The sequence below is a fragment of the Spinacia oleracea genome, chromosome 1 (assembly GCF_020520425.1).
Source record: "Spinacia oleracea cultivar Varoflay chromosome 1, BTI_SOV_V1, whole genome shotgun sequence".
NCBI lineage: Eukaryota > Viridiplantae > Streptophyta > Magnoliopsida > Caryophyllales > Amaranthaceae > Spinacia > Spinacia oleracea.
This window is the reverse complement of record NC_079487.1, coordinates 50356030-50368020: the sequence shown is the minus strand read 5'-3', so window position 1 is coordinate 50368020 and position 11991 is coordinate 50356030. Positions and strand designations below refer to the sequence as shown.

General features: G+C 38.9%; 1 protein-coding gene across 1 annotated transcript; it reads left to right on the top strand.

Moving 5' to 3' along the window:
• The first annotated feature begins 1049 nt into the window (after window positions 1-1049).
• LOC130464262 (uncharacterized) lies at window positions 1050-10110 on the top strand. Its single transcript, XM_056833734.1, has 6 exons — window positions 1050-1389; window positions 1543-2842; window positions 9020-9213; window positions 9316-9461; window positions 9577-9873; window positions 10033-10110. The coding sequence occupies exons 1-6, from the start codon at window positions 1050-1052 to the stop codon at window positions 10108-10110; spliced, it is 2355 nt and encodes a 784-aa protein (XP_056689712.1).
• Window positions 10111-11991: the final 1881 nt, after the last annotated feature.

Sequence of the window (11991 nt, the reverse complement as noted above, 5' to 3'; positions counted from 1 at the left end):
CTGGAAATTAGGGGGGTTTATAGGAAAAATGGCTGCAAAACCCCAGCCATTGCCAGCGCAGCACGCAGCTGGCAGCGCTGGGCGCTGGTGACGTGGCGTGGATGCCGCCAAAACAAGGACGCGGGCTCCGTCCTTGATTTGTCTTGTATTAATGTACCTTCTACGAATAGTACGATGATTGGAACGTAGTGTTTTCTTGGGGGTTAAGACTTGATTTTGCGTCTAAAAACAAGCCGTTTCGGGTTTTGAATTTCGGTTTTACGGGACGAGGCCCGGCTTGCTCGGTTTTGTGGGTCGGCGCCCGAATTTGACTTCCCTTATATGATTTTGAGTGGAAAAGTCTTAGTAAAACCAATGGGATGGTCTATTAGATGAGATTTTACTTGGATTTTGAAATTGGTTTTTGAAGATTGTATTTTGTACCGAGTTCCGAAAGGGGAACGGCCTCGGGGATTGGATTTTGGATCTTGTATTTTGGAGATGTTCTTAGCAATTGGGATTTTCGCACGGAGTTGCTCCAACCGCCTAGTTAGAATAATGGTATCGTCATCATCCCAGAGGGGAGACACGATTTAGGTGTCTACAGGTGTGGAAACCTAAAGTTGTGCAACCAGCTCCTGAACCAAAAGAAACTTCTGATCTATCTAATAAACCTGATGCACAAGAGAATCCTGGAGAGAATGGAGAGTTGTCAGTCAATGATAGGCCTTTTACTCCACTTGCTCCAATTCATGATGAAGGGTGGAGGGTTGTTTCAAGGAGAAGGAGAGATGAAAGAACTCCAGCACAGACTGTGGGGCTTGCTGAGGTTCACATGAGTAGGGGTAGCTTGGTTGCTGGAGGTGATGGAGTTGATTTCTTAACTGATCCAACATGAATATCAGTACATGGAATGTTAGGGGGTTGAATGATCCCATTAAAGTAGTTGAAATAAAGAAGTTTTTAGCTAAAAATAATATTAGTGTTGTAGCTTTGCTAGAAACTGAAGTTCACAGGAGAAGAATAGTAGTAAAATTAAGAAGAAAATAGGGAGTGGGTGGAAGTGGGTTATGAACTATGAGTGTTCTCCTAGGGGAAGGGTTTGGATTGGCTGGAAACATGTTGTAGTTTCAGTTCAACTTCTATACAAGACTGAGTTCTGTATTCACTGTGTTATTACTACAAAGAATGGCCTGTTCAGTGCTATGTTTACAGCTGTGTATGGCTTACACTCTGTTGATGCTAGAAGACCTATGTGGAGAGAGATTACCAACTTTAGTGGTACTGTTTCTTGCCCTTGGCTAGTCATGGGTGATTTCAATGCAGTTTTATTGGCTAATGATAGAGATAATGGCAATGCAGTTACTGAGGGAGAAACTAAAGATTTTGATAGTTGCATGGATTCTGCAGGTTTGGCAGAGCTCAAAAGTTGTGGGAGTTACTTTTCTTGGAGCAATAAGGGTCAAGGCAGTTTGAGAATAAGCTCCAGAATAGATAGAGCTATTGCTAATGCTCTTTAGCACTCTAAGTTTGTTGATGCTGTGGTGGACTATATGCCTCCAGGGATTTCTGATCACTCCCCTCTAGTCATGTCCTGTAACATTCAAATGGGAGGTGGTAGTAGGCCTTTTAAATTCTTTAACTATATGGCAGACCATGCTCAGTTTCTTGATGTGGTTAGAAAGGGATGGGGTGTTACCTGTCCAGGGAGAGGAGTCATGCTGAAGGTGTGGACTAAGCTGAAAGCAGTAAAGCAAGGTTTGAAGGAGCTTCATCATAAGGATTTTGCTAAGCTTGATCAGAGAATTGAGGAGTTAAGGGTTGATTTGAGCCAAATTCAGACTCAGCTAGCCTCTTGCCCTACTGATATTGTTGTGCAACAAAGTGAGAGGGAGTTTAGTGAGACTCTCAAGAAGTTTCTGCACATCCAGGAGAGGGCTTATAGACAGAAAGCAAGAATACAGTGGTTGCAAGTGGGAGATTCCAACTCAAAAAAAAAAATTAGTGTAATGAAGGAGAGATTATCTGAGAATAGCATTGATATTCTATATGATGATACTGGGAAGAAACTAAGTACTACTCAGGAAATTCAGGAGGAAGTTAGCTCTTTCTACAAGAAACTGATTGGTACTGCAGCAAGTTCTTTGACGGGTGTGGATGTTGGGGTTGTTAGGAAAGGAAAACAGCTTTCTGTTGCTGATGCAGAAATGTTGGTGGAACCTATCTCAGATGCAGAAATTGATGCAGCTATTAAAGGGATTGACACCAGTAAAGCTCTTGGGCTTGATGGATTCAATAGCTTGTTTTTCCTTAAAGTTTGGGGGATTGTAAAAGCAGATGTATATGAGGCAGTGAAAGAGTTCTTCAGAACTGGAGTTATGCTGAAGCAAGTGAACAATACTTCAGTTACTCTTGTACCTAAGATTCAGAATGCTTCCTGTGTGAAGGATTTTAGGCCAATAGCCTGTTGTTCAGTTGTTTACAAAATTATCTCCAAAATTCTCACTGCTAGAATGCAAAGTGTCATTGGGAAAGTTGTGAGTTGTGCTCAATCTGGTTTTATTCCTAGTAAAGCTATTTCTGACAACATTTTGCTGGCTTGTGAACTGGTGAAGTGCTACTCCAGGAAATATGTTTCTCCTAGGTGCATGATCAAGGTGGACCTGAAAAAAGCTTATGACTCTTTGGAATGGCCTTTCTTGAAGACTATGCTTTCTGAGTTGGGTTTTCCTGCAAAGTTTGTGAATTGGGTGATGCAATGCCTTTATTCTGTCTCATATTCTATTCTTATTAATGGTTGCCCCACAAAACCAATTCCTGCAAAGAAGGGTTTAAGACAAGGTGATCCAATCTCACCTTACTTGTTTGCTTTGTGTAGGGGAATACAGTTAAACATAATAACATGTGCGGAACAATCCCCAAAGCCAGGAATCATGTATAAAGCACAGATTAAGCAAACTTACATTCGAAGCGTCAATAATCTGTCAACGAACACGAACAAAGAACTCCACTTGTCGTTCCTCTACTTGGTTCACCGGCATGTTCAGATCCGTCTTGATAATCGTAGCTTAGACAATCATTCAAGAGTTTGTGCTTTTGGGAAGAACCCATCCATGGAGGCTAAGAGAGAATTTAAGGTTTTCTCTCTCTTCCTTAGGGTTTGATGTGTGTATTCTAAATTAGGTTTTCTAATTGGAAAAACAACTAGTAAGTGTGGAATATAACCCTAAGGTTATATCTTGTGTAACCGGCTAAGGCACAAGCCCTAACCGGCCACACAAGCCTACACTCACCGAAGCCCATGTGTGCAACAACCAAGCAACGCAGCAGTGGGTCGCGGGCCTTGCTGCTTGCTTGTTGCGCTGCTGCCCAACTGCGCGCACATGCAGTGCCGCGGGCTGGCTCCTTGCTGCGCGCAATCTTGCTGGCTCGTTGGGCCTCGCGCGCATGCGTGCTTGGCTCGACGGGCCGGCAATTCCATTACGACTCGTATTCGCGACTAATACCTTACGGCTATTATTTATCCTATCGTATTCGATGAATCATCGTCGTACGATACGATTATTCGTTTTGCCCAGCTTACGAATATTCGCGATACGATATACGATTCTGATCCAACGTCATATCGTATATTATGTTTTTCCGAACTAATTCCCGAAAAGATATTAAATGAATTTCCGATTCATTTAATCCGGTGATCTGTTACATGCCATTGGTGTGACCTTGTAGGTTCAGTCAAGAGTAAGTTGTGAGCTTAATATTCATTAGAACTCACTGATCGGAAGCATTGCTCCAGCTAGCTGTTCCGATCACTTGATCTCACTGAATTAATTGTTCGCAATTAATCTGAACCTTGGTATTAGACTTAATGCACCTTGGGTGAAGGACATATTTCCTTCAATCTCCCACTTGTCATTCAGACAAGTGTGCATCCACATTCCTTTGTAACTTAGTGTTACTTACTGAACATAAGGTAAGATCCAAGCCATCCTTATTAGGTCCATAAGTGTTTCTCGGATTACAGAGTTCAACTGTCAAACTTTTGCAGAAGGTTAAGCCTAACCATTCTGAGCACGGCCATGCATTTTACAGTATCTAACTCTCCGAGAGGCCTTGTTACACAACAACACCATATCCTATCAAAGATAGGAGGACAATCCATTCTTGCAATCTATGAACACTCACTTTGATTCATAGTACGCCCAATAACTGCTTTTATAGCCTCTTTTTACGGTGCGACGTTTAGCTAGTATCAAAGCAAACTAATTCTCAAACGAGCAGACATAATCGCTCATGTTCTGAGGAACGGTTTCTAATCACCATTAATGAGAACTACCTATGACATGACTTTAATCTCTTAAAGTGTTCTCATGGTCAATCCGATACAAGATCCAATAAGTATCTATGCAAAAAATTCAGACATCCAGTCACTCTAGTTCAAGAAACAGAACTAAGTAATCTACTTGCAATCTAATCTTCATTAGTCATTGGTCGTCCACCTTTCAATGACCTGGATTAGGGATCACAGGATTTGAACCTTCTGAAGTTTGAGTGTGAAGAGATTCGTTTGTTTATTAATCAATCATATGACTCAACCCTTAAATGACCATTTCATTCAAATAAACACTTAACGAAGGTTTTTGTTTACTTTGAATGTGAGTCTTTCCGTTGTCCAAACATAAATTGATTATGATGATTAATGGAACATAATACCATTAAGTTCCAGCCTTTAGAAGGACTTTAAAACAAACACGATGATCCTACAATTAATGTAGCACAACTTTGCTTCATTTCCTACTTGTAGGTCAATAACCAGACTTAGCTCCCGGAATTTGAGTTCTTAACAAGTGTTTAGAACCTCAAGCGGTAATCTAATACCATATGAGTTTATTTGCTAAGTCATTTCTCTTTAACACAAACTTTTAGGTAGAAATTGAATATTGAATTCATTTCTTTTGTTCCTCTTTCCTATCCTTTCTAGCACGTTTTCTTATAGTCCTAAAGATATTACTCTTTGCTTGATCTTCTTACTTTGTTATGCGTACAAAGTCCCTTTCTTTTATTCACTTTGAATGACCGCATCCAATGAGTCTAGTTCATTATCGAATCAAAAGAAAATTGGTTGTTAACCATTGGTTATACATGAGTCTTTAACTCAATACTTCATTATTTCAAAACTACCCAGTATTCTGAATATATGAGGTCCAATATAATTGGTCTACCATTCAAATTTTTAGTTTGAAAACAACCATGAAGATCACTATAAGAAAATAGCATTCAAGATACGCTCTCATTCTCCTTTCCATTGAGAATCGCTCTCAAAAATAGTTACCAATCGATCGAGGAAATATCGCAGTTCTATTGTCCGAACGCAATAAGGTTGAAGATGTACTATTCTACAGAATGAACTAGCAAAGAAAACATTTATCATACTTTAATAACTTGAAATAAAAGCATTCACGCAATCATCTAAGCTATTAAACATTCATTTATGCAAAAAGCAAAAACATGGTCCAAAATGAATGAAACGATTCCAAGACCCCAAAAGTCCTAAATCCTTAAGCAGCTTTAGCATGTCTTAAGTAGTTTAAGATTTTAGGTAAGCAAAACCTATTGCTAGTAATCTCCAAATTACTTTTGGTTAATAAATTAATGCCACAATTTATCCCATTGCCACAACATAATACCATTGTTGTTTGAGTTGAAACCACAATCAACATGCTCCTTTAGGACGCCTTACCACCTAAGTCAACTAAAATAGGACCTCGCTTTAGCGTAAACCTACTATCTTAGATCCCTAGATTTTTGTAAGTGTTGATTTGGAAGGCAATTTTTAAAACTCAATATTACTTGGACCTAGTTGTTTCTATGTTGGTTCGATTATTTAGTGAACTTAATCTAATCGAGTCATATGAAACAACCTGTTTATGCAAAGCATACATACATTCATACATTCACGCATAATATATATATATATATATATATATATATATATATATATATATATATATATATATATATATATATATATATATATATATATATATAGAAGTGCGTAAATAAATGGTGATCTAGTATGGCCCAAAACATCTTGTCTTGAAGCATCCAATCTTCATCACCTCCTTGTTAGCTTGGCATCGTCTTGAATCTTCGTTCAAATGCTAACTTAAAGTTCTAAACTTAGAAATACTTGAAAATAATAAAATTACATCAAAATTTCCATGGTTCGCAGACCATATTTAAAACTTTACATTCAAAGATATAACGGTACGCAGACCGTATTTAACTATCCTAAATTGCCATACTAGTCACTTGGAGTACCTACATTACATAAAATATACATTCTATGCATTCACCCATTCGTGTACTAAAACGAATGGCCCATGTAAATATGCAAGTATTTACGTGAATTAATTAAAATTAACGTTCACATAAACGCGTCCTAAAAGATTAATCAATTTCCAAATTATTAATCCTTAGACTTTATTCTAATTAAAATTGAATTAAATTAAAATAATGCGACCTACGAAAATAATTAAAATAATTATTTCATTTTAATTTCATTTAGTGGCTCCCACTCAAACCAATAATTATTCCGGATAATTAATTATGAAATATTAAATTAAAACTCGCGGCCCGGCCCAAGCAAATAAAATATTAAATTAAAAATCCCGTTAGCCCAAATTAATGCAAATATACGAAGCCCAACGAAATAAACAATTTTCAACGAAAAAAGTCCGATTACGTAGTTGGGCTAGGCTTGCGCCCAGCCCTATGCCTTGCGTGTGGCCCAAGAGGCGCACGAGCAAGGCTCACACACCCCCAGGCCCTCGCGCGCGCGCGTGCCCGCAGCTGTCGCTGCCCCTGCGTTGCGTTGTTGCGCCTTCGTGCGCTGGATGTCGCATGGCCTTGTGCCTTGCTTCGTCGCAGCCCTCCGCAAGCAATGCCTGCCCCTTCCTCGCCCAGCGCGCACGAGGCACGCAGCATGCTTGCTGCTGCCCGTGTCGCATGCGGCTCGGCCTAAGCATAGCAGCCTCGCATGGCTCGACGAGCCATACGTCCACCATGCTCATGTTCGTGCCTTTGGTTCGTGATACGGACCAACTTAATTAAAATTAAATTTAATTTCACGAACTTGCATTAATTTTATTTTTCAAAAAGTTACGATTTTTATTTTCGAAAAACAATGATTTTTAACGATTTAATAAACTTTAACGACAATCCAATTTCGTAAAATTATTAAATTAAGGGCTAACAATATTCAAACTTTTATGAACGAACGAATCAACATTAAAGTTTGAACTTTTAATTAATAAAATCCGAAGCTTTAAATCGTTCTTTAACAATTAAATTTAAGATTTTTAATAATTTGGTTTAAGTGCGATTAAAATTAACGAAACCATTCAAAATTTCAATCCAATAATTTTTAAAATTAGCCACTGACCCATGAAATTATACCCCCTTCCCAATTAACCGAATTATTAAACCAAAATTAATTAAAATTCAATTAGGGTTTCAAATTTTACGAATTGGGGAAAGGCAAAATTAGGGTTTATACTTATCGGAAAAATATGAAATTTTTACCATAGAACAAGAATATACCCAGCAACATTGTGTCAAAATTTCAAGCAATTCCAAGTAGTTTAGGTTGATCTTTTAATTGAATTACTGTCCGGCACTTTTAATTTTTAATGAAAAATTAACAAAAACGCCCAAAAAACGATACTTCGAGGCCTGTTTTTGCAATTCCGTTCTCATGAGTTGATCTTAGAAAATCATTTTCAATCAATTTAGGGTTTTAACTCGAAAAAACGAACATTTTTGATTTCGGACCTGATTATTACGCAATTCATCCAATAATTCGTAAAAATACCGAAAAATCAACAAAAATTCCAAATTTTTCGACAGATGCAAAAACAATAATAATCATGCTAATTCATGCTTTGAATACATAAGGCTCTGATACCACTGTAGGGGAATACAGTTAAACATAATAACATGTGCGGAACAATCCCCAAAGCCAAGAAACATGTATAAAGCACAGATTAAGCAAACTTACATTCGAAGCGTGTTTTCCACAATAATCTGTCAACGAACACGAACAAAGAAATCCACTTGTCGTTCCTCTACTTGGTTCACCGGCATGTTCAGATCCGTCTTGATAATCGTAGCTTAGATAATCATTCAAGAGTTTGTGCTTTTGGGAAGAACACATCCATGGAGGCTAAGAGAGAATTTAGGGTTTTCTCTCTCTTCCTTAGGGTTTGATGTGTGTATTCTAAATTAGGTTTTCTAATTGGAAAAACAACTAGTAAGTGTGGAATATAACCCTAAGGTTATATCTTGTGTAACCGGCTAAGGCACAAGCCCTAACCGGCCACACAAGCCTACACTCACCGAAGCCCATGTGTGCAACAACCAAGCAACGCAGCAGTGGGCCGCGGGCCTTGCTGCTTGCTTGTTGCGCTGCTGCCCAACTGCGCGCATATGCAGTGCCGCGGGCTGGCTCGTTGCTGCGTGCAATCTAGCTGGCTCGTTGGGCCTCGCGCGCATGCGTGCTTGGCTCGACGGGCCAGCAATTCCATTGCGGCTCGTATTCGCGACTAATACCTTACGGCTATTATTTATCATATCGTATTCGACGAATCACCGTCGTACGATACGATTATTCGTTTTGCCCAGCTTACGAATATTCGCGATACGATATACGATTCTGATCCAACGTCATATCGTATATTATGTTTTTCCGAATTAATTCCCGAAAAGCTATTAAATGAATTTCCGATTCATTTAATCCGGTGATCTGTTACATGCCATTGGTGTGACCTTGTAGGTTCAGTCACGAGTAAGTTGTGAGCTTCATATTCATTAGAACTCACTGATCGGAAGCATTGCTCCAGCTAGCTGTTCCGATCACTTGATCTCACTGAATTAATTGTCCGCAATTAATCTGAACCTTGGTATTAGACTTAATGCACCTTGGGTGAAGGACATATTTCCTTCACTTTGGGTATGGAGTTTCTAACCATATTTCTTGCAGTACTGTTAACTCAATTGGGGTCCCTCAGGGGACTTTCCCTTTCAAATACTTGGGTGTCCCTCTTACAACTAGGAAGTTGTCTTTTGCAGACTACAAACCTCTTATTGATAGAACTGTTGCTAGAATTAAGAGTTGGACCTCTAAATTTCTTTCTTATGCAGGCAGGCTGCAATTAGTTAAATCTGTCCTATTTGGTATTCAGCTTTACTGGTGCCAGATATTTGTTATGCCTAAAAAAGTGATGAAAGAAATTCAAAGAATTTGTAGATGTTTCCTGTGGTCTGGTACTGATGCAGGATCTAGGAAAGCAGCAGTCTCTTGGGAGCAGTTATGTCTTCCTAAGAGTTGTGGAGGGTGGAATCTTAAAGACTTAACTGTGTGGAACAAAGATGCAGTGTTGAAGAATTGTTGGGCCTTGGCTTTTAAGCAGGATAGGCTATGGGTGAGATGGGTGCATGCTTATTATATTCAGCATAGAGACTTATGGACTATGCCTATTCCTAATGGCTTAACTTGGTCTCTAAGGAAGATTTGGCATAATAGAGAAGTCTTTGCAGGGTAATGGGGTTGATCAGTTTGTACAGGCTGGAAAATTTAGAATTCAGAAAATGTATAAGTTTCTTCATCCAGTTGGAGATCAGGTGGGGTGGAAGAGATTGATATGTAATAGTCATGCTAGTCCAAAGAGCACCTTCATTGCTTGGTTAGCAGTTCAGAACAGACTTGCTACAAAAGACAGATTGATAAGCTGGCAGCTGAATATAGATGGTACTTGTGGTCTGTGCCAATTAGAAAATGAAAGTTTAGCTCATTTGTTCTTCTCTTGTCCTTATGCTAAGGATATCTGGAGACAGGTTCTGATTCAGTTAGGAGTGAGCAGGGGTGTGTTGTCTTGGCAGGAAGAAGTCTAGATTGCAATAAAGAGAAGCAGAAGTAAAAAGAAGAAGGCTTGCAAGTATAGTATAGCTTTCATTGAGTCAGTGTATTGTATTTGGTTACAACGAAATTTTAAGGTGTTTAGGGATCATGTTGATCCAGTTAAAGATGTTGTTAGCAACATTATGTTTAATGTTGAGTGTAGATGTCAGTAATGGCTGCTGTTAGCCTTAGCTAGTGTGTGGTGCTTAGCTTGTTTTTGCTTTGGTGTTGTGGTGGACTGTTGGTGTTTTCAGAATTTGTTAACACTCTGATTACTTGGTAAATAAAGCTTAACATTATTTGCCAAAAAAAAGGGGCTTAACAATAAACCGGTTTATCCAAGAATTATCTGATTTAGGCGTGAACAATATAACAGATTAAAGTTAGCGGATTTATATGGTGGGGAAATAAATTAAAATATAGATTCACGTTACAACAAAGCATAGGCTTTACTGTGGTTCTCAGGAACACCTGCCACTTGACTTTACTAGCTTTCCGTTTGGCTATAGAACTCTCCGATGACTGACTAACTATGGGACGAGATTCTTCCAGAGTTTGGAGTATGTTAGGCTTAGGGATTGTGTTTAGGTTTCAGCAGCACTTCGACAGTATTCAGGCGATCAGGCGGTCGTGCAGGCAAGGTCTGCTTAACAGTGTGTTAAATACGATAGACACACGAATATGGGACAGAGAAAAACTTCGGTCAATACTCAAGCTTAAGGGTTTAGGGTTGGAAGTGTGTGTTATTTTCCGGTTTTCAGAGGCCCTATTTATAGTAAAATAGGCCAGAATAAGATAAATTTCGATATGAGAATTTTCCAACTGAGATCTGTTGAGCGCTAGAAAATTCCAGCGTTTGGATCAGGAGCACTGGTTATTTCCAGCGCTTGCAATTTGTGCGCCAGATCTGTTTTGGTGACAGCTAGATCAATTCTATCTTTTGCGTAATTGTGTAAGGAGAAAACTGCAGCGCTTGAATAAAGCAACGCTTATGGTTTGAGCGCTGGAAAATAGTGACGCTCAGGCTGCCAACGCTAGAATTTTCCAGCGCTAGTGTTTTTCTTCACTTTTCTAGTCTTATCGGTTTATTACCGAATCTTACACACGTTTTCTACCGTTTAGGAACACGAGTTGGGATGCAACTCTTAGTCCTTATCTAATAATAAATCGTAATGCGATTTAAACACTTAGATATTTTATCTTACACGGTTGCTATTCTGGGCAGCGTTCAAGCATAACAGTTACTATAAATAGTAGTTTCTAAAAATGGAAATGTGGTTGAAGGGATATAAGTCGGTCATGGATAGCTCGCGACATATTTAGGAAAGCTTAGTCAAGCTGTGTTTGGTTTCATCATCGAACACACCGTGTCGGGCCTAGGGAAAAATGTAGGCGTCTACAGTTAGCCCCCACGTTGATTGAGTCTGAGTAAGACGACAATCAAAGTATTGGTAGACGGAATGCGTCTGGGACCTAGCTTGGTTAAAACTAAGTTCAAACGAGGGTCTCACGAGCCCCCGAGTGATAACATTTGACTGAAGGGTCATCACTGGAAATGTCAATAGTTCCCTCACGAGTCATTGGGAATTTACTAACTTGAATTGTCTTCTCACAGAGTTATTGAAGACGTTCAACTGGCAGAACAAATTTTTTCGAAAACAGACACTTAACTTGACTTTTTGAGGACGGAATAAAAGATCCGGAATGGACTACGTACCACAGATACGGAGTACGGAATGACAGAATATTGAATACGAAATATAGAATACCGAATATGGAATAATGACATTTTTAAGCAAGGAATAAATAACCCTAAATGGAATAAGGAATACGGAATACGGAATAATGACATTTTTAGTAAGGAATGAATAAACATGGACGGAATACGGAAAATGGAATAGTGACATTTTTAGTAAGGAATGAATAAACCCAGACGGAATACGGAATAATGACATTTTTTAGTAAGGAACGAATAAACCTGGACGGAATACGGAATAATGACATTTTTTAGTGAGGAATGAATAAACCTGGACGGAATGATGACATTTTTTAGT